The sequence below is a fragment of the Myxocyprinus asiaticus genome, chromosome 35 (genome assembly GCF_019703515.2).
Source record: "Myxocyprinus asiaticus isolate MX2 ecotype Aquarium Trade chromosome 35, UBuf_Myxa_2, whole genome shotgun sequence".
Classification (NCBI taxonomy): domain Eukaryota; kingdom Metazoa; phylum Chordata; class Actinopteri; order Cypriniformes; family Catostomidae; genus Myxocyprinus; species Myxocyprinus asiaticus.
Window position 1 is genome coordinate 38846162 of NC_059378.1, and position 24235 is coordinate 38870396.

Consider the following 24235-nt stretch of genomic DNA (forward strand, 5'->3'; position numbering starts at 1 on the left):
CCTTGAACCATCCTGTTCTAGAACCTCTTGATGCAGCACAAACCACCATTAGATGAGTTTTAGAAATGATGCTCTCCTTTTCCCAGTATCCAATAAGGGCCAGTTGACTACTGCTTGATCAAGTGGAATAAAGGAATAATTCATCCAAAATAAAAATTCTGTCACATGTCTAAGCAGCTCTTTTCTGTACAACAAAAATGAATGGTTACTGGGCCTGTCAAGCTCCAAAAGTTACAAAAATGTAACGTCAAACCTGGCATTTTGACATGTGAGAATTGATAGCATTTGACATCATTGGCATTCCGACGTTCTGCAAAATGTCTTGGAAATCAATGCGGCACATTTTATTTGCGGAAGTCATACAGCTTTGGAGTGGTTTTGGATTAGTAAATTATGATCATTTTGGGGTGAGTTATTCCTAAATGGTGAACCCAACTACATTGGACATGTCAATGTATCTCAAATAAATCTCTTATGTCTTAATTATCAAAATATTTATTACTACAGTCTTGACCAACACAAAATAGGTATTCTTTTAAAGCTTTGAAGCTGTACTTTACAATGTGTGTAGGCATTATGACCAAAACTGAACAAGTTATTTGAAATTTGCAGAGAAATCAGAAGTGTTCCTTTTTGATCATTTATTAATCATTTTGCACTGCACATATTATTGTAATCAGTAAAAACATCAAACTGATCAAATAGCCACATGTCATGTTGTTGGAAAGTTCTCAAAAAGTAGAATACAACCAGCCTATTTGTTTTACTCACAGACAAAAATATAGCGAGTAATAGCTAAGTATATGTCTTATATATGCACGTTAACTGTAATTAGGTGCTGCTTACATGCTGTGTTTTTGCTTATAACTTCACCTAAAATAAACGGAACATAAAATATCACATACCATTACTTGATTATCTTTAAAACGTGCCCACACACAATGTAATCAGATGCAAAGATAATGACATAGTCCACATAAAGCTCACTCTGCACACAGCACTTAATGTGCTATCTGACTAAAAACATATTAGCTTTCCTGGATCAGATGACATCATCTGAATGATTTAGTATGTTGTCCAGCATCATGGACTGCTAAACCAATCATATTAGGATTCAGACTGCTGCAACCAAAGGTGAAAGTCAACCAAATATGGGCAGAGAGGATTGTCACTCAAATGACATATAGCCACCAGAAGATGGCGTCACGTACATAACACAACTATAACTTAATGGCTCAAGTGACACAGAATGAAACTGAATGAGATCTTGTGCTCATGTCTGCATGCTTTGGAGAGAGAGAGGGCATACCTTTAGTCATTGATTTATTTGCATGTGTAATTAATTCTTATGTACAATTATTATATTTTATTTGTTTGAAGAAGTTTTTGGACACTAGTATAAAATATATTTGTAGTGCTATAACTTTAGATTGCTTAGTCGTATCAACACAAAATTGTACTCAATTACAGGTGAGATGATTGGGAACAAAACAAAAACAGTTTTTTTGGAGCTACCTTATTTACATCCTGAGATATATTATGTAAAATTAGAAAAATAAGAAACGTTTTTGCTGAAGTTTTTTTTTATTATTATTATTTATTTTTTTTTTTCAGTTGTTTCTTAGGTTAAGATTCTCTGAATTTATTATAATCTATATCTTTTAAAAAAAATAAAATAAAGTTTTCTTTAAAATGATACCAAACACTTTTTTTTTTGTAGAGTTATAAGCCTTAATGCTGATGGACTAACTAGAGAAAGTGAAAGTTAGCATGCTAAATACATGCTGGTTGGAAGCACTACAAAGTGTAGATTTATGTGAGACATCTACCTGTCCTCATCGTTAGCTCAGGCTCCACTCGTCACCATAATGGTAACCCCCAAAACACCAACATAACAAACTTTTTCTAAATCTTAACATAAAACATTAAACATTAGCAAGTATCATAATAGATATTCATCTTGCACAAAAACAAACTCAGTAAAACTTAATTTTAACATTTACTCTACCAATCAAGTCTCATTCAAAGCATGCCAATGCTACATTAACACCGCAAAAAGTAGTCATGTAGTCCCAACTCAAATGGATTAAGTAAACTTCCAATTTACACATTTAAATGGATAGAATGTAATGAAATCAAGTTGTGACTACAAAAAAATTAAAAAAATTTAGCGTAGCTTGCCAAAAAGATTACCAGTATCGAATGGAAGGCTAAATCCAAACCAAATACGTGATTGAAGGCTATGCTTCAGAATCAAAGCAAACACTTAGGCTGACATATTCAACTAAAAAGAGCCCTTTTGTTTTGTTTGGATTAAAAAATTAGGCAGAGTATATAAAATTGATAAAATATTGTTTTTAATAATTAGTTATTTATTGATAAATAACAGGCCCATAACAGGTCGATTATTACTTTGGACATTATTTTAATTCAAAAAGGAATTTCATTATTTAAGTTTTAGAATAACTTTCTATAACACAATGATATAAATTTGTGCTTACATCACCCACCCTTAGTCCTACCTGTTCCATTATAAAGAATCCCTGGTTCGTAAACAAACCTGACCGCCTGTGTTCACCTGCATATCATTAACCTGACTAAAGACACACACAACATTATTGACCTCTGGCTTGACTCCCATCAAATCTAATCTCCAGGGCTGCACCTGGGTCCAGTTCTGCCTGGCCACTGCCCATCATGCAGTATTCATCTCCAACCTGTGAAATATTCAACACAATACAACACTGATAAGAAAGAAACAGTAACACAATTAAGAGTTTATTAGTCCTGAATACGCCAGCAACTTCAGTCCAGAGTCGAACCAGTCTGGCCATTCTCTGTTGACCTCTCTCATCAACATGGCATGTCTGTCCGCAGAACTACTGCTCACTGGATGTTGTTTTTTTTTTTTTTTTTTTGGGCACCATTCTGAGTAAACTGTAAAGACTGTTGTGCATGAAAATCCCAGGAGATCAGCAGTTACAGAAGTACTCAAACCAGCCTGTCTGGCACCAACAATCATGCCACGGTGGAAATGACTGATCACTTTTTTTCTCCATTCTGATGGTTCATGTGAACATTAACTGAAGGTCCTGACCCGTATCTGCATGATTTTATGCATTGCACTGCTGCCACATGATTGGCTGATCAGATAATTGCATTAATAAGTAGGTGTACATGTGTGTAGGTGTCAATTTATCTGATTTAAAAAAAAAAATTTTATTTATTTTTATTTTTTATTTTTTTTAAATCAAAGTTTGTAATGTTGTGATTCACCTCAGAGCTGGTTGGTTTGATTCAAGGCTTTTGTATTTATGAAAAACTAATGGAAAAAATGAAAATGAAAAATACTGCCGGAATCAAGAAGGCAGAAAATGTAGGCAGGCACTGCTGTGCTCTATTGCCAGCCATATTGAACTTACTTGCAAATGCTCCAATGAATAGGACTTCAGAAAAAGAAACTTCCGGTCTGCAGGTTCTATGGCTCCCTACTTTTCATTGCAATCTGTCACCGGACACCCACATGTTTCTAATTCAACATAGACACCCATGTGCAAACACCCCACACAATCTTTTAGAAATACGCACATACATGCCTAGTACTCCTACACACATAGACAGCTTGTTATATCACCCCTAATCCCAAACACACACATCTTTATCATTGTACATGCTTCTGTACAGATGCCACACACACACTTACTGGACAATATAGCTAAAAAAATGTATCTCTATATTTGTTTTTAGCTTCTTGATGATATTTGACCTTCTTCTTCTTCTTCTTTTTTATATGTGTGTGTATATAGATCTTTTGGGTTTTGGACAAAAATAAAAGTGAAAGTAAAGAAAATTGGATCCAAACTGTCAGCCAAACCTTTGAGCTTGTGACCAGCAGCAGTTGTCCTGTGGGATGCTCTGGGCTCACCTCCAGAAGAAGTTATAGAAGATGTAGGCTCTCAGTTTCATGGAGCTCTGTAACTGTTGTGGCAAGCCTTCATTTGGCCTGTTCTGTTCATTATATATGCTGTCTCTGTAAGCTCAATAGTGATCCTCACTCCCTGAAGCCCATCAGCCTGGGGTGAGTGATCTGCCCTCAGTCACTTCTGAGTCTCATTTTTCCCAAGAAGGACCAATCAGCAGGATGACTAACAAACTTCATACGTTCCCCTGGCTGCCCCAGTGGCATCCATGGGGCTCAGGCTGTGGTCATTGGGGAACCTGAAGCCTGGTGTCTAAACTGCAGCATGTCCTCCCAGACCACAGTGCTTTTTCAGACAATAGGTCTGTTAAACCTAGTGAGCTGCCTTGCTGTCTACTGCCTACATTGGCAGCTACCTTCTAAGTCAGCATCCTCACCATTATAGTACCTCCCAAGTGACTGATTTGTAGGGTTGGGAAACTTTAATTAGATTCGTGAACAAACTGCACTTATTAGCCGATTCTTTTGAATCTACGGTGTGAAATACCCGGCGCATCCATTGTAATCCGTTTCCGGAAAATATTACTGTAATGAGCCGATTCTTTTGAATCTACAATAAAATAGTTTTTGATTTTATTTGAAGTTTATCAATACTTTTCGGTATTTAATTAAATACATTTATAACTTTTGACTCATCTGTCATCTTGGGTGATTTTAATCAGTGAGTTTGTTGCAAAAGCATTTTCTGATTCTCTTATCTGCTACAGATACGATACTGTCTTGGATTTTGGTCAAAATAAGGTTCTGAGAAGGCAGCATGAGTGCTTTCAGGAATGCATCTTTGATGCCTTGAAATGTTGTCTAGATAGGCAGCTCACTACATTTGGGAACAGGATTTATGTGCAGAAAACTAGGTTGGGACAGACAATGATGACGAGCTGTTTTGTTCTGGAATTATCTTATACTGACTTATACAATGTGATAAAGAAACCAAGGTAAACACATTAAACATCATGTTTGTTTATTTGTTTTTTCCTTTGTTTTCAGAAACCTCGGAAAGTCGGGCCTGAGAGTCTCATGTCTTGGATTAGGTGAGTGTACGGCCTCTCACTCAAAGTCTTTTGTGACATATATTGCATTCAGAAAGTATTCAGACCCCTTCATTTTTTTTCTTTCACATTTTGTTAAGTAACAACCTTATGCTAAAATGCTTTAAAAGCTTTCAAAAAAAATTAATCATTCTACACTCCATACCCCATAATGACAAAGCAAAAACCAGATTTTTGGTCACTTTGCAAATTTATTAAAAAGTTAAAAAATGAAATATCACATTGACATAAGTATTCAGACCCTTTGCTATGACACTTGAAATTTAGCTCAAGTGCATCCCATTTCTCTGAAACATCTTTGAGATGTTTCTACACTTTGATTGGAGTCCACCTGTGGCAAATTTTATTGATTGGATATGATTTGGAAAGGCACACACCTGTCTATATAAGGTCTCACAGCTGAAAATGCATATCAGAGCAAACACCAAGACATGAGGTCAAAGGAACTGCTTGCAGAGCTCAGAGACAGGATTGTGTCGAGGCACAGATATGGGGAAGGCTACAAAATATTTTTGGCTGCATTGAAGGTTCCCAAGAGCACAGTGGCCTTCATAATTCTTAAATGGAAGAAGTTTGGAACAACCAGGACTCTTTCTAGAGCTGGCCGCCCGGCCAAACTGAGCAATCAGGGGAGAAGGGCCTTGGTAAGAAAGGTGACCAAGAACCCAATGGTCACTCTGGTGTAGCTCCAGAGATCATGTGTGGAGATAGGAAAAACTTGCAGAAGTACAACCATCGCTGCAACACTCCACCAATCTGGGCTTTATGGCAGAGTGGCCAGACGGGAGCCTCTCAGTGCAAGACACATAAAAAAGCATCTAAGTGTGGTTTAGGGACAACTCTGTGAATGTCCTTGTGTGGCCCAGCCAGAGCCCAGACTTGAACCCAATCGAACATCTCTGAAGAGACCTGAAAATGGCTGTCCACTGACTGTTCCAATCCAACCTGACAGAGATTGAGAGGATCTGCAGAGAAGAATGGCAGAAAATCCCCAAATCCAGGTGTGCAAAACCCAAAAAGACTAGGTTTTAATCGCTTCCAAAGGTGCTCAGGGATTAAAGTTCTCCGTCGCTCCGACGGATTTCTGTCAATAGAGGGTATGCACTGAGTGGGTGTAATCGCAGTGACTTCCGCCTACTGTGACATCATGTGCATACCCTCTATTGCAAGAGTCTTCAACAAGGAGTCCACGACCCCTAGGGGGTCCGTGGTGGTACCGCAGGGGGTCCGCAAATTATTGTTTGATCCCCTTGGTGGCATTTGTAATAATCACTCACTCGCACGTGAGCGACAATATGAATTATCGACATGAAGTCCTTCGCAACTGCATGCCAAAACTTTGTGTGACTAAACAGCGCAAGTCAGCAGAAGCGTGCAGCCCGGACAAACCCTTCACGTGCCCACCGCTCATCATGAGCTGCTCAATGCGTGACAGACGTAATGTTCAGCAGTGCTGCAGTGGAGGGTCACGTGAGTAAACGTGTCTGCTTTGCATTGGTTGCGCTGTGCTTGAACAGTAGCTTACTTGCCTGGTGTAAATAAACAGTTACCGCTGAGATTGTCAAGCTGGCATACAGGGTCCATGTATACACTAGATAGTGACTCTCAAATCAACATAATTATAGGTTCACTCATTGTTTTCCTCATTACAAATGTTTACGCAATGAAATCAACAGTAATTTTAAAATATATGTATAAAATCGATCACTCACGTGAGATGAAGACTCCATTTTAGTAACCTTATAAAAGTTGTTTTATTCTGCATGGACAGGGTCTGTTAGTTTTCTGTCTGTCTGTCTATCTATCTGTCTGTCTTTTTCTTTCTTTTTGGAGGAGGTTTGTCACAGGGATTTACAAGGGAATTTAAAAATGTCACTTCATGTCAAAAATTTTGCAGACCCCTGCTTAAGCTGGTCGGCTGGTTTTAGCTGGTCGCCCAGCCTAGCCAGGCTGGTCAGTTAGCAGGTTTCAGAGGGGGTTTGAACACTTTTTAGCTGGTCAGGCTGGGAGACCAGCTAAGACCACCCTGACCAAATAAGACCATCCTGACCAGCTAAGACCAGCCTGACCAACTAAGTCCCGCCTGACCAACTAAGGCCAGCTAAAACCAGCCAACCAGCTGTCAGTTTTTTTTTTTTTTTTTTTTTTAATGTGTTGAGAGGTTCACTGAAAACAAAACATTGATTGGTGTTATAAGATAAATAAAAACATATGCACTGAAAATGTATGTAGATGGTTGATTATTTGTATGCCTAAAGCATTGCAAAAAGTATCAGTTTTATTTAATAGATTGAAAACAGCTTTGAAATTACGCAAACTGGCAATAGAAAAGCTGTTCTAAAACATCTTCTCTTAAAACGCTTTTGGTCTCGAGTATTTAAATAAAGTGTCGGTTAAAGGAATATGACTTGGCCTGAAAAAAGTTTTCAGTCAGAATTTTTTTATTTATTTTTTTGCTTTAATCCCTGGTTGCTTCAACTAAGTACTGAGTTACGGTCTGAATACTTAGGTCAATGTGATATTTCAGTTTTTTCTTTTTTTCTTTTTAATAAATTTGCAAAGTTATCAAAAATCTGGTTTTTGCTTTTTCATTATAGGGTATGGAGTGTAGATTTAAAGCATTTTAGCATAAGGCTGCAGCATAGCAAAATGTGGAAAAAAAATGAAAGGGTCTGTATACTTTCTGAATGCACTGTAGATTTAAGGCGCGATCACATTTACCTTCGCACAGCGAAATTCCGCAGGCAAAATACAGTAATCTCAATGGCAATCCGCGTGATCGTGAATTTAGCGTGATGGATTTCCGGTGGCGATGAACTTCTTGGATTTTGCACAGATTTCAAGTTTGGTGAACTTTGACAGGCGAATTGGCCAAGTTGACCAATAGGAAGCTGTTTGTTTTGGCTCCGACCACCGTGTGGGCGGTACTTCATACACAGCTACACTGAATATTCACAATGCACAAGGATATCATTTTATCTGTGAGTTTCATTTTAACTTGAGTCTAACATAGTATAAAGTGCAGCATTAAAGGTGTCATGAAATGCTCTTTTTCATAATTGTACTTTTTTCACTGTGGTCCACTGATAATGTTATCAAGGTTTTGCACCAAAATCATAATTTAGTAATATATAATAATTTTCCACCCTGTCTCCTGCCCTCTGTCTGAAATGCTCTGTTTTGGCCTAAGCGCCTCCTTAAAACGTAAATGTAAACGGCCACTTATATGATTGGCTAACAGCATGCAGCCCCTTGAAATCAGCCATATTTGAAACTCAATCGGAAGAGAATGAACAACCCCACAATATTATAAAACTACAATTCAGGGTTTACAAATAACGCACATCCAACACATTTCATCAAAATATATTTAAACTGTTCATTTTAAGCACAACTGTTAACACTCAGCACCATAAACTATCAAACAGTCATGACATTTGAAATATTAATGAATGAAATGGTTTACTTACAGTTTTGTATCAGGTCCAAGTGTTTTTAACAGCCCCATTCTTCAAAAATAGTTGCTTTGCAAAGCTTGAATCATATTATGACTGGTTCACAAGCAATCCACGCCGACATGAGCTGAAAAACATACAATCCACTCTGAAATACGATGAAGACACATCCACATGACGCACACACATACAACATCACATCACCAGAAACATATAAAAATGGTCAAAGATGTCCATCTAGCACATGTTGTCAACAATTAAAAATAGCACAGATGGGTGAAAGAATGCGTCCATGATGCGTTTATGCTCAACGGCAAGAGGCAGCAGCTGAATGAAACCAAATGGAGTCTCCTCTTCAGAGTTGTAACTTGACACCGTGTCTTTTAAAAGCGGCACAAGATATGAATCAAGTGGTCTAGTGCATGAATATATACAAAAATAATCCAAAATAGTCCAGATGGGTCCCCTTTGGTGTTCAGGAATAGTGAGGCCACAGTAGGCCTACAGTTGAAGTCAGAAGGTTACATACACTTAGGTTGAAGTCATTAAAACTCTTTTTTTTTTTTTAACCTCTCCACAGATTTAATATTAGCAAACTACAGTTTTGGCAAGTCGTTTAGGACATCTACTTTGTGCATGACACGAGTAATTTTTCCAACAATTGTTTACAGATTGTTTCACTTTTAATTGACTATATCACAATTCCAGTGGGTCAGAAGTTTACATACACTAAGTTAACTGTGCCTTTAAGCAGCTTGGAAAATTCCAGAAAATTATGTCAAGCCTTTAGACGATTAGCCAATTAGCTTCTGTTAGGAGGTGTTGTAAATTGGAGGTGTACCTGTGAATGCATTTAAGGCCTACCTTCAAACTCAGTGCCTCTTTGCTTGACATCATGGAAAAATCCAAAGAAATCAGCCAAGACAAAATCAGCCAAAAAAAATTGTGGACCTCCACAAGTCTGGTTGATACTTGGGAGCAATTTCCAAATGCCTGAAGGTACTACGTTCATCTGCACAAACAATAGCACCCAAGTATAAACACCATGGGACCACGCAGCCATCATACCGCTCAGGAAGGAGACACATTCTGTCTCCTAGAGATGAACGTAATTTGGTGCGAAAATTTCAAATCAATCCCAGAACAACAGCAAAGGACCTTGTGAAGATGCTGGAGGAAACAGGTAGACAAGTATCTATATCCACAGTAAAATGAGTCCTATATCGACATAACCTGAAAGGCTGCTCAGCAAGGAAGAAGCCACTGCTCCAAAACCCCCATAAAAAAGCCAGACTACAGTTTGCAAGTGCACATGGGGACAAAGATCTTACTTTTTGGAGAAATGTCCTCTGGTCTGATGAAACAAAAATTGAACTGTTTGGCCATCATTATGTTTGGAGGAAAAAGGGTGAGGCTTGCAAGCCGAAGAACACCAACCCAACTGTGAAGCATGGGGGTGACAGCATCGTGTTGTGGGGGTGCTTTGCTGCAGAGGGGACTGATGCATTTCACAAAATAGATGGCATCATGAGGAAGGAAAACTATGTGGAAATATTGAAGCAACATCTCAAGACATCAGCCAGGAAATTAAAGCTTGGTCGCAAATGGGTCTTCCAAATGGACAATGACCCCAAGCATACCTCCAAAGTTAAGACAAAAGGGCTTAAGGACAACAAAGTCAAGGTATTGGAGTGGCCATCACAAAGCCCTGACTTCAGTCTGATAGAAAATTTGTTGGCAGAACTGAAAAAGAATGTGTGTGCAAGGAGGCCTTAAAACATGACTCTTCTGTCTGGAGGAATGGGCCAAAATTCCAGCAACTTATTGTGAGGAGCTTGTGGAAGGCTACCCAAAATGTTTGACCCAAGTTAAACAATTTAAAGGCAATGCTACCAAATACTAACAAGTATGTAAACTTCTGACCCACTGGGAATGTGATGAAAGAAATAAAAGCTGAAATAAATCATTCTCTCTACTATTATTCTGACATTTCACATTCTTAAAATAAAGTAGTGATCCTAACTGACTTAAGACAGGGAATGTTTTCTATGATTAAATGTCAGGAATTGTGAAAAACTGAGTTTAAATGTATTTGGCTAAGGTGTATGTAAACTTCTGACTTCAAATGTATGTCCTGCTTCCTCTCTCTCTGAGTATAAACTGAGCACCAGTGGGTGGGGCCAAGGATGCGATAAGTAGGCATTGATGTTTTTTGCTGTAAAGGCGGTCATGAATTAATGTACCCCTAGTGACACAGGGTAGCGTGGAAATAGAGAACGAGGCATTTTTGCAGCTTGGTTTCATTAAATGCTTTTATTTCATTGGAGATTAAATTCTGAAATGTACAGTATGTTTTTATAGTAGAAAGACCTCTTATATGTCAACATATTAAGGAACATTTGATTCCTCATGACATGACTCCTTTAAAAAGCTTTTTGACCATTATAATTTTGCTGGTTTCACACGCGCTCAACATCCGTCCACACCATCTTCTCCCATGGAATTTTGTTGTGCGAAGGTATGTGTGGCCACACCTTAAAGATGAAGTGCGTAACGTTTTCTGGTTAAAATACTTTCTCTTATCCCAGTTTACATGCAGAGACAACTGTAAGTAAGCCATTCATAGGTAAATTTTCTCAAACTGTAAACCCTGTGTCTCTGGGGTGCTATAAAATCTCTTCTGTTTTGAGCATCTCGTTCATGCTAACACAATAAAATTGACTCAACCAATGGCGTGAGTTTGGGACTATCTGTTTGTTCGATCAACAGCAAACAGTGTAATCGAAAAGCTGCTTGAAAACAAATGTTTATTTTTGCAATTCTGTTCAGTGGCACTAGTGGCACAGAAATGACACACTGCAGCTTTAAGAAACCTGCAAGATATAAAAGCTGTTGTAGTTTCTTTTTCAATTAATTGTTTCTTCAAACTACCAGATGGAAGTCAGCTGAAATCGCCACCATCCAGCCTGTGTTGTTTTGTTCTCTTCAGCAGAGCATTAAAGATTATCCATGTTATCTGTAGCTTCATCTTAAGGCTTTACTCAGCAGTGTCATTGGTGGAGCACTGGTAATCATTTAAACCTTGTTTATTGTGTGAAACTTCACAGGAACATGGGTGACGTTTGGAGGGCAGATCACAGATGAGGTACAATCTGTTTAAACATAGACTTCATCTAAGCTTTCATATCATAATGCCTTTTTTTTCATTGCCAGTATATACTGTAAATTTACTAACAGTAAAGTTGACTTGATTTTTGGAGTAGCACAATGCACAGCACAGCCGTTAATAACTTAATAACTGAAAAGACTGCAACACCTTGAATGCTTGGTCCCCTCCTCTCCCTTCCATTCTGACAGATGGCAGAGCAGCTGATGACTCTGGCATATGAAAATGGGATCAATCTGTTTGACACGGCAGAAGTCTACGCTGCAGGAAAGTGAGTGAGCCAAAATTAACACACAGACCACCCCATCAAATTTAAGCTTGTAGGATTGCCATGTGCTGAAATATGTAATTGTTTTTAATCTGGCCGTAATAGTTGAGGAATGAAAATATCTGAAGAAGGTTCCAGAGCATTTGAAGACCACTTTCTGATAATGTTTAAAGTAAATGATGTGTGCTACAGTTAAGTACATACCTGCAACTGCCTGGTAACCACAAAGAACACTGAAGCAACCACCGTGCAATGCCCTATTAACCATCACGAACACCCTAGCATAGTAGCAGCGCAACCTCTCACATTTTCTTTCTAGTTGTCTTTTTAATAACTTCATCTGTTTTAAGTATGAACTTTCCTCAAGCGTACTATAAAACGTGGGGTCATTTTAAAAGCTGAATTAGAATTTATGTGGCAGCTGACCCAGGACATCTTTGAAAAATAGTGTTCTTTGCCGGTGTCTCGCGTGGGTGTTTGTGTTTGAACTTGTCATAAAGACTCAATACAAACCCACCAGTCATGTTTTTAGGATCAGGGTAAGGCTTTAAACTGCCATGTGTATTCATATTCCAGATATTGCAGTGACAAATTGGTTAGAACTTCTAGTTGGATCTTGGCATCATAGAGTCTCTGCTTTTTCAAACAAGAGAAATTTATCAGCCTTTTTGTGAGCAAGATGTAGCGCAATTATCTGCAGGATTATCCTGCTTTAACATTAAATGTGATTACATGACAGTGAAGCAATACCCCCGACAGAAGGCCATTGAGCAACACAATATGACAACATCTCAGTACAGAATTTGGAAGCAAAAAATGTATATAGATAGTCTAAAAATAAGATTGTGAAAAATTATACTCTTTGGCGACGTTCACATTGCAGCTGAATGTGACCCAAATCTGATTTTCTGCTCAAGTCCGATTTTTTTTTTTTTTTGATGTTGTTCATGTCATTTTAAATGTAGCCCATATTTTATGATACTGGTCTGAATAGCCGACTCTCCTAAACGCTCCTAATGTTCATCATTTTAAAGTGTATTATGACTTAAATTATAATTTAATTCTTAATTGTTATTAGCTGTGATTTTTATTTTAACACAGATAGGACAGTTAATGCATATCTAACAAAATGTCAAAGTGATGGTTAAGGTATTTGTAAATTAAATCATTTGCAGTCGCATGGTGTAATTTAATAATTATTTAAATCTCAAGAATGTAATATTAGGTCTACTTACAAGCAAAACACACTGTAAAATCAAAGGATTGCAGGAAAAACAGCACATTCTTAGGATGTCTGGTGTGAACGACTCTCGTGAGGTCATTCCACAGCATCTCTATTGGGTTAAGGTCTGTGCTCTGACTGGGCCACTCCAAAAGGTGGATTTTCTTTTTTTAAGCCATTCTATTGTGGATTTACGTCGATGTTTAGGGTCATTGTCCTGCTGCATCACTTAACTTCTACTGAGCTTCAGCTGGCGTACAACCACCCTGACATTATCCTGTAGGATATCTTGATAAACTTAGGAATTAATTTTTCCCTCGATGATGGCAAGTGGTCCAGGCCTCGAAGCAGCCACAAATCATGATGCTCCCACCACCGTACTTCACCGTTTGGATGATATTTTCATGTTGGTATGTGGTGCTCTTTTTACACCATATGTAGTGCTGCATGTTCTTCCCAAACAATTCAACCTTAGTTTGATTTGAGCAGTCCACAAAACATTTTCCCAGTAGCATTGTTGAATGTCAAGGTGGTCTTTGGAAAACTTCAGGTGCACAGCAGTGATTTTGGTGGAAAGCAGCGGCTTCCTTCGTAGTGTCCTGCCATGGACACCATGCCTGTTTAATGTTTTCCATATAGTAGACTCATGAACAGATGTTAAGCAGTTTTAACGATTCCTTCAAGTCTTTATCTGTCACTCTAGGGTTCGTTTTTTACCTCATTCAGCATTCTGCTGTGTGCCATTTGAGTCATCTTGTCTGGACGGCCACTTCTAGTGAGAGTAGCCACAGTACTAAATCATCTCTATTTATAGACAGTTTGTCTAACTGTGGACAGATGAATGTCTAAGCTCTTCAAAATAACTTTTACCCCTTTCACATCAGCTTTATGCAAAGCAACAATTCTTGATTCTTCTGACATCTCTTTTTTGCAAGGCATAGTCAACATCAGCATATGCTGCTTATGAATAGCAAACTCAGAGTAGCTCAAAGTTCAAAGTAGCACTAACCCACACCTCCAATCTTGTTTCATTCATTGGATGCCAGGTTTGCCAACTCTTGATGCTTATTAGCTTTTGTTGATGTCTTTAGCTTAGGGGTTCACTTATTCCACAGCACTGTGAATGTTTAATGGGATGTGTTCAAAAAATTTTTAAATTGTTTTTGTGTTATTAGCTTAAGCACATTGTGCTTTGTCTATAGTTGTGGCTTAAATGAAGATGAGATCACATTTTATGACCAATTAATTCCAAAGGGTTCACATACTTTTTCTTGTCACCTTATAATCTGAGTGAATCACTAAACTCAACAGTTGAAGCCTGTCATTTCATTTTCTTCCCTTAAAAAGGAATTAAATGCATTAACAAGAAACAATACCTTAACAGGCCTATATACACGGTATTATTATTATATTATCTGTATCTCACAGATGTTTTTCAAAGTCAAATGTAGGGGTTGATACCATTGTCAAGATATAACACCTGAGGACTTTGAGGAAAACAACAAAACTACTAAAAACACTGGCCTAAATTATGCTGCTAAAATACGTTTCCAGTTTGAGATTTGCTTCATGACAGTAACACATCTGTAGATCGGTAGTGTTAATTCATCTTAGATGTTATTCCCTGCAGTGCTATGAATCTAAAGAACACATTTTCACTCTAAATAAGGCAAGGTGCCAGGCGCAAGATGTTTCATAAATATACTGTGCAAATTAGGTGAGGATAGCAGTTCGTAATGTGCTCTGTCATTAGCCCAGTGCTGGACATGGGCATCGCAGTACGTTGGCGCTGATGGGGAGAGAGGAGTAGCAAAAGATGTGAGTGGGAAGGTCTGTTTTATTTAGCCATTGGAAAGAACAGCGCCAGCAGCATTTACACCCGTGGTCAATGCTATGCTTAAAAACCAACTGGGCTGTAACAGGACAAACACCCCATAAATAATATAAATATAATAAATATAAATCGCGTAAATATACATCACTCCTTGGCACAAATGGCAAAATGCGTAGACCTGCAAATACATATTTATCTGCCCTGCCATGTAAATGTACACATCAGCTTGTGTCATATCTATCTCTCTGTCAAGTCATTTTTATTTTTATAGCGCTTTTCACAACACGCATCGTTTCAAAGCAGCTTTACAAAAAATTATGCTGTAACAGAAAATGAAGCTGTAATGTCTGTCTTTCTCTCCCTCGCACATAAACAAAAAACACAGGCCGTGCCACCCCCTTCACACGTCCATCTCTATCTTCATCTCTGTTCGACACACTAACACAAGCAAACACCACTCGCATGCATATTCAGATGTGCTGCTCATATTCAGGCCTATCTGCTCTATAACTGGTCCTCCTTTGAAGTTGGGAATTTTCAACTTATCGTGGGTCTTAGTTTCAAGTGGACTAGGACTTATTAACTGCACTCTTCAGCTAATGACTAAATCAAAGCATGCCATCTTCCACTGTTCAACCGCATTGTATCAATTAAGATGAAATGTGTTCGCTCATCTTTTTGATAGCTTGATTAGTTATCTTACATTATTACAAAGCTCTTTGGGATAGTTTATTTTTGTCAGTCGTGGAAAGGGCGTGGTAAATATATAGATTTTACAATTTATCGCGATCTTCATTTGAATGATCCTGTTATCAATTCTTAAAGCCCAAGAATGATCTTTTACTCTGCACGGCCCTCTGCACTACAAGTAAATCCCTTGCATATGCGACCTAATTTTGCACTATGCACCTAAAAATGTCTTTGATTAGCTACTGTAATACTGTAAAATAGCTACTGTAAAATAAAAATATTTAATTCAAATAATGCATGCCATGGATGCCGTGAAGCCGTGTGCTAAACTTAATTGTGCGCTCAACCAATTCACTTCTGTGAGATGCTCGCTGAACTACCACTATTCTTAAAGAGACAGTGCCATTTTCAGTGTAAAACAAACTTGCCTACGGTCATCTAAAGCATGGGAGTATTTTAGCCAGAGACCCAACAATGTGGTGCTGTGTAAGCTATGCAAATTGGAAATGGCTTATCACAGCAGTACAACCACCATGAACGAACACTTGAAGCGAAAGGCAGCAAGGCAGCATTGTAAGTCCTGTTTACTTTTTGACCCCACCCAAGCATGACATAATAGTATTACAACACGTGTTTCTGTTAGTAGTAGTCACTTTAAATTGATTTTCTAAATGTTTCCTCATCGCCCCCATGTTAAAAGTAATTTCTGCACTGCTGCTAACGTAGGGTGACTATACGTCCTCTTTTTCCCAGACATGTCCTCTTTTTCAGACCTTAAAAAAGCATCCGGCCGGGATTTCAAAATTTGCGAAAATGTCCGGGATTCGGCTTTAGTTGCATTATGATGTGCATCCGGTCTAATACTTCATTGTGTGTGCGCGCATATTTGCATTGCTTTAACCCCTCTTTGTAAGTCCCCCCTTCTTGCACACCAATTGGTCAATTATAAGAGGCTTGCAGCAACTATTGGCCAAATTCCTGCCTGTCAATCTCTCCGCGAACGCGCGAAGCGCTGTTGTGTTTGGCATCAAACAGTTGCTTGACAGTAGCAGCAAATGACAGCTGAGTGGAAACAATGCCCAAACGAAAGTGCTAATTTACAGAAGATTTGCACAGAAAATTTCCATGCTTTTGTCCAGGTCGAGATCTGTGGGAAGCAGAATGTATGACATGTAAAGCTGGCACTTATGTGTCAGTTGCTAATAAAGGTGCAAGTGATTTAGAAGCACACATTAGCTCTGCGAAGCATAAAGGGTCAGCAAAAGGTGAAAGTTCATCAGGTAAATTAACGGACTACTTTTTGCGACCAGGTAGAATTATCACATTGCTTCATTTTCCATGGCCATTCAAAATAATACTAATAGTAAATGAAGGTACACTCATGGCATCAAATATTTTATTTCAGTACATGGACATTCAAAAGAATGTTGGAAATGTTAATTTATTTATATATATATATATGTTATGCTAATAGAGTGTCTTTTTCACTGTATTAAAATTTGCATTCAAAGTAACACTGTTTTTTGTTGCAGAATAATGCCCTGCAGTGCACACTTTGTTTCTTGTACATTTGTTTGTGTTTAAGAGAAGATGATGAAGAGGTTTAATAAAATATTGAAATATTAATGAGACAAGTTTTTTATGTTTATTTTGGGTTAATTAACTGTTATATTAATCAAGTGATAATTATAAAAAATCTTTAGAATAATCGGCAAATTAGTCGTTAGATTAATCGACTAATCGGAAAAAGAATCATTAGATTAATCAATAAAAAAATTATCGTTAGGTGCAGCCCTAACTCAAACCAGCCCGTCTGGCACCGACAACCATGCCACGGTCGAAATCACATTTTGATGGTTGATGTGAACATTAACTGAAGCCCCTGACCTGGGCCGTATCTGCATGATTTTATGCATTGCACTGCTGGCTCACTTTTGGCTGATTAGATAATCTCATGAATAAGTTGGTGTACAGGTGTTCCTAATAAAGAGCTCAATGAGCATATATTTGCAATTTCAAGACATCATATTTATGGGAGTATCTTTTAAAAAAGCTAAAAATGTGACCAAAATGTGGCGAAAAAACTAATAAACATTTGAAAAATGTACGTTTCTGTAATGTAGTACCAAGTTAGAATGTTCCCTGTATAATTAACAGCATTAGCTGAGAGAGAAAAGCATTATGGGGATAACTGAAATATACCCATATAAATTGGAATCGAATTGGGAAATCTGTATCAATGCTTATTTCCTACATAATTGTGCTAGAAAAGTGGTGGGTGGGATTTTAGGCGTTTGGGAGCGTAGACTACTGCGGTTGAGTAACAGCACAGCAGTTCATTAAATTGACTAGTGTGCAGCCCGGGGGAGATCTCACTCACTGGAAACAGCACTTACTGTATCCTCATTGGGCCCAATTAGTACCCTCAGCACCATTAATGGCTGCCAGAGAGCATTTTGGTTTCTGGGCTGTTACTGACTCTCCTCTGTGTGTAGGTATAGTAAGGAGGTCGTTTTTTAAGGGCTTTTAGCACACAGGTGTTTTTATCACTCATTCACATACCACACCCCTCTAAATGTGTGCTTTAATGTCTACTTTCTCTCTAAATGTTGCTTATGTTCCACATTGCAATGTAGTTTAGCCAAGAACCTTCCACTTATAGAAATGCAAAGTGAACACCATTTGGTTTTTTACATGATTTTTTGTGTGGGATATCTTGTTTACTTGCAGCTAAATGTCTCAAACAAAACAAAAAAATGTTTGTTCATGCATTACAGGAAATTCATCATTAACTTACCCTAATGCCATCCCAGATGTGACTTTCTTTCCTCTGCTGAAAACAAAGTTAACTTTTACATCTGAAAGGGAAAGTAAAAGTGGAGATTTATAGTAAAAAAAAAAAAAATATTGAACTGTTTCTCACCCACACCTATCATATCGCTTCTGAAGACATGGATTAAACCACTGGAGTTGTATGGATTACTTTTATGCTGCCTTTATGTGCTTTTTGGAGCTTCAAAGTTCTGGCCACCATTCACTTGAATTGTAAGTTCCTACAGAGCTGAAATATTCTTCTAAAAATCTTTGTTTTATGTCCAGCGAAAGAAAGAAAGCCAGACAGATCTGGGATGGCATGAGGGTGAGTAAATGATGAGAGAAATTTCTTTTTTGGGTGAACTATCCCTTTAAATACCCAAATCCTATTTTCACACATTGCATAATTAGACCCAATGCAAATTCTGATCACAAGTAATATTTACCTTGAGTTTTGTTTGTTTTCTTCAAACATCACTTGTCTAATATTTCATTTCAAGCATGTTTTTAACTGAGACTTTTGTTGACTTCATTAACAAGTAAACTAACTTTATAAAAAAAAAAAAAAAAAAACTTTATTAGGGGCAAATTTGTTTGGTGGAAATTATGGCACAGCTATGGGACAGTTGTAATTTTTTGAAAAAAACTGATAAATCATTTTCACACAATAAATATTGAAATCATTTGTTTATTACACTGTTTGTTACAGTTACATTGCAGTTATATGGATTTTTATAGTTTTATATTGAAAGTCTGGGTCTGGGACAAGGCTAAAACAATCAAATCTATAGATAAAAATAAAAGATGAAGGCCTGGTAAAAAGTTTCCAAGTTAGTTATAATGTGACCCTCATATAGCGAAAAGAAAAAAGTTGAAATCTGTTTGTTTTAATAAAAATCAACCCCTGGGACATGAAAGTGCCCACAATAAATAAAAAAAAAATCACCCAATAGTTTTCATTCAAGTGTGCAAATAAAAATCATTGATAAAGTCTTTGGAAATAAATTGTTAAAATATTGTTTTTTTTAATTATTATTATTTATTTATATGGCATATTGTAGACTATCGGTGTAATAAAAGAGACAATGCAATACCTAACCATCTGTTTTACAACACTTCAAAATGTTTCCTTGGCTACCAGTCGTGTTGGCTGTAGATGCCAATAAGATGACGGATTAGAGTGATAAGCATATCGTTTTCTGTTCCAGGGCAGAAATGGTGCTGGGCAACATCATAAAGAAGAAAGGATGGAGGTATGTTCATTAATGGTGTTCAGCTTTTCATTTCCTCTCGACCATTTCTCATCTGGTGCTGATAACTCAGCAATTGTGCCACCATAAACTGCAGACAGGGAAAAACATTAAACATTGATGCTCCGGCTCACGTCGTAGATGTCACATCTTTAAAGCTTGTGTTTGTTTTGTACTTGATGTCCTGATATACTGTATGTGTGTATTAGGTAACATCATCTAACAGAGTGTCATGTTTAATAGTAGGGCTTGTTAAGTTGTTTTAATTCAAAGCTAGGTGGGCTCTCACTGTGCACGGATAATGCGATGCAAAGTAACTGAGCTCTCCACAGGAGATGATCTTCATAAGTGTGTGTGTGCTGCTTAGTCATTGTGCTAGTCAGAGTGCATCAATATCAGGACACACAACCCCTCACCTCTGCAGAGAACAAGCTTATTTCTGTCGTGTGTGTGTGTGTTTGTTCCTTTGAAGTTAAAATGGTAACCCCAAGCCATTATTCAGTTGTAATTATTTGCAACTTTGTAATTACTTATTAAAAGCTTCTCACATACATGCAACCTAATTTGAAATTATTTTCCTTTTTTTTGCAGACGCTCCAGTTTAGTCATTACAACAAAAATATTTTGGGGTGGAAAGTATGTATATTTAATATTTATTTTAAAATGAATTATGACATTAGGCAAATACATTTCATGTGTTTGGCTTTGATGTTCAGGAGGTATAGTCTTTAATAGTTTACATTTATAGTTTAGTTCTTGGAGACTGATACTTTAATCTTTTAAAGTATTCTTTAACGGATAGGGATTATTGACAAATTAAAACCATCTGCATATTGGACAACAACATGAAAATGGCAATAAATATAAAAAAAAAAATATATAATAATTTAACATAATAAAAAACGTAAATTGTATTAAGTTTAGAATCTTTTTTTTTATATATAATATAAAGAAATACATACTAAAATAAAAAAAAAAATCTGAAAAAGCATGTTCAAAGAGTATATGCATAAAATTGTATATGTAAAAGGTGTGTTCTATTGTTTAGAACTGTAAAAACAGAAGTGATAAAATGTTTTAAGCGTGCAAAATACTCCCACACACATCAATGGTATTATATATTTTTATTTTTCAAACTTTCTTTTATTGTGGCTCTCTTAAAGGGGTAGTTCACCCAAAAATGAAAATTCAATCATTGTTTACTCACCCCTGTGTTGTTATAGCCCTAGATGACTTTCATTTCTTTTTCTAAACACAATGGGAGAAATTGTGAAAAAATTTTGTTCAGTGGTGTCATACAATGGCAGTTTATGGTGACCACCTCTTCAAGCTTCAAAACAACACAAAAGTATAATTCAGAAGTCTAATAAATTATTCTATGAGACTCATGATTGGTATGAAAGCATATGATAAGGTTTGGTGAGAAACAAACCAAAATCGAATGTATTATTTACTGAAAATTTCCACTGACCATTGATCTCCTGTACGCATTCATGATAGGGCACGAGAGCAACAGTTCACGCAGCCCCCTCGCGACATTGGGGCTTTCAAGCAAAAACTTGTTTTGTTTATCTAAAAACAGGCCCGCCACAGTGATAGCGACAACAGAGCACAACACAGCTGCACACAAAACAGAGAACAGAACTTACTAAACATGTCTGAAGAGTATGTAGTCGAGGAATTGATGCATTTCTATGCCCAGCCTTATTTTTTTGAACTGAGTATTTGGAAATCAAACAGAAACATAGGGGACGATACAGGCAGCCTCAGTCACACCGTGTCCTAACCTGACGGCAAATGACATGCGATAAAAGGTGTATTTTTATGTTTTTGTCCTAACCAGCCGTGACGAGCGAAGGATTGCTTGTTTTTTGTTTTCGGTATTGCTCAAGTAACTCCGTCCACTGAGAACTGGCACCGGTACAAAAACTTTCAAAACAAATTTTACTAACATTTTCATGAACATTTTCACTAAATAATACATTCGATTTTGGTTTGTTTCTCACCAAACCTTATTGTATGCTTTCATAACAATCATGAGTCTCATGGAATAATTTATTAGACTTCTGAATTATACTTTTGTGTTCTTTTGAAGCTTGAAGAGGTGGTCACCATAAACTGCCATTGTATAGCTGAGTACAATTTAAATATATATATATATATATATATATATACAATTTCTCCCTTTGTGTTAAGAAAAAGAAAGTCATATAGGGTTATATCAACAGAGGGGTGAGTAAACAATGACTGAATTGTAATTTTTTGTAGAACTATCCCTTTAAATTTTTTGTCAAGTGTTTAACAGATCCAGTTGTTCAATGGAATTTTTTTTTTATTGTGAGAACAATAAAAAAAAAAAAAAACAAAAAAACAACAACAACAACAACATTTGGACCTCTTTGTACATTTTTAAAAGCAAAAAAACAAAACAAAACAGAAAACAGTGATCTGATGACAAAAAGTACGGTAAGTGGCTAAATATTGGTATTGGCATCCCTAATGATGTATAATATGTTCCATCTTTTAAAAGTTGGATGAAATTATATTAATTTTGATATTAAACTATTATTTAGTTATGTTTTTGCAATATCATTTACAAAAGGTAATCATAAATAATTGCATAACAACACTGCAATTGTTCTCCAGAGCAGAGACAGAGAGAGGACTGTCTAGAAAGCACATTATAGAAGGTGAGTCTAGCATAAAACAGCTCAATGTAACAAAAACATTGTTTCATATCACATTGTGGTACTGTAGTGGATATAAAATTGATCAGTTTTAATGTTGGTGTATGTTTAAAAAATGTGTACTGAATAGAGCACAAAAGTTCCTGCTCTTTTTTTTTTTTTTTTTTCAGCCACCTTGGTTCCGGAAGTATTGTTTCTATTCATTTTTCCTTAGAAATTTCATACAATTCTTCATAAAAAGAGTTATAAGCCATAAACTAAACCAACCAGCTCCAGGGTGAATCACAACATTAAAAAGTTTGAATTGAAGCAGAAAGTATTTGAAAATCTGACAAAAAGACAAAGGTACAAGACCCATGTCCCATTAAGCACCGCAAATGACGTATTTGAATTAAAAACAATGGAAAATTTAAAATGTATTGATTTAACATTGCTGATTATAAATATATAAATCATACATATTGTATTGGAGAATATTCAGATAATGTACATACAAATATATAAGTAGTTAAGAATGTAGGATGACCGACTCTATTCCGTTATGGAAGTGGGCGGTCACTGCAGAGCTCTTTTGGTGCACTTTGTTTGCCACTGTTTTCTGATTGGTGGTTCTTTCCCCCCTCGAGATCATGGGTAGTGTAGTTTTTCATCAAAAATGTTGCTATTATGTTTACTGACGGCTTGAAGCATATACCATTGACGAACAACCTCAGAGCTCACTGTAGGTCTGTCTTTGAAGGTTTATAAGTTACAGTTAATAATCGGTTTCCCAATGGAGAAAATGAATGGGATTTTTACTTCCAGAACTAAACTGTTGCACCCTATTGAATATTGTTGACACTTGTCTATAGGTTTAAAGGCATCGTTGGAGAGATTGCAGTTAGAATATGTGGATGTAGTGTTTGCAAACAGACCAGACCCCAACACACCCATGGAAGGTAAGACTCAAAATCATTGCCCTTTTTATCAGGAAAATACAAAACGAATCCCACATTCATTTGTTAATGGTTCATTGTAAGTTGTGCTTGCTTGGGTTGGGGATTTGCTACGGGATGATACCTTAAATTTTGTGGCTTTTAGAAAAGAGATGTTCTTTTACTTTTTAGCAACTTTTTGGATTAACAACTTTCGCTTGGCGGATGGTAAAATAGGCGAAAAAATCAATTAGATTAAAGAAGGGACCCGAGCCATATCCAGGCACCAAAATATCACAGAGATTCATTGATGGGTTCTTTTTACTTGAGCCACTGGGTGCTATTGAATTGGGCACTACTTTGTGACTTTTAAAACTTAAGTAACAAGATCTTTTCAGATTGCACAGATGGCCTTTTGTAAGTCGCCAACCTGAATGAAATCTCAACAAATGTTTTCAGGCGAAGAGGTGGCTGCTCTTTAAAAATCGAGACAGAAATGTTATTTGATCCACTTTTATTGGTCTAGCTGCCCTTTAGAAAGTGCACACAGGTCAACGGTTGAAACAAAAACAGCTCGGGGGCCTGTAACCATCATGTCATTAAATAGCTTGTCTCTTCAATAGTCAATTTCTCTTTCCCTCTCTTCCACACAGAAATCATGTAATCAAACTTGGCCATCAGCAAAAGTAGTAAATTACAGCTGCCGTTGTTTATTATAGGTAGATCTTTCCCTGCCCACTTTCAGGCATTGTTTTCCTGAGTTGAGGTTCATATTGACCCGAAGCAGCAGTTGTTTGTTTTCTCACAAATATTGATTCAACTTCTCCAGAAGTGATTTATCACTTAAACTTTCCCCTCTTGCATTAATCTAGCTGCTTCTGTTTTGATTGTTAATTTTTCACTTGTT

At 37.0% G+C, this 24235-nt stretch overlaps 1 protein-coding gene across 4 annotated transcripts in view; it reads left to right on the forward strand.

Annotated features, from left to right (window-relative positions):
• Positions 1 to 24235, forward strand: part of LOC127426035 (voltage-gated potassium channel subunit beta-2) — a 181352-nt gene that overhangs the window by 131975 nt on the left and 25142 nt on the right. For all 4 annotated transcript variants that reach the window (XM_051672495.1, XM_051672496.1, XM_051672494.1 and 1 more), the window contains 7 exons: positions 4967 to 5010; positions 11591 to 11628; positions 11841 to 11920; positions 19686 to 19730; positions 20319 to 20363; positions 22374 to 22417; positions 23266 to 23352. In XM_051672495.1, the coding sequence (XP_051528455.1) occupies positions 4967 to 5010; positions 11591 to 11628; positions 11841 to 11920; positions 19686 to 19730; positions 20319 to 20363; positions 22374 to 22417; positions 23266 to 23352 (383 nt within the window). The remainder of the gene's footprint in view (positions 1 to 4966; positions 5011 to 11590; positions 11629 to 11840; positions 11921 to 19685; positions 19731 to 20318; positions 20364 to 22373; positions 22418 to 23265; positions 23353 to 24235) is intronic.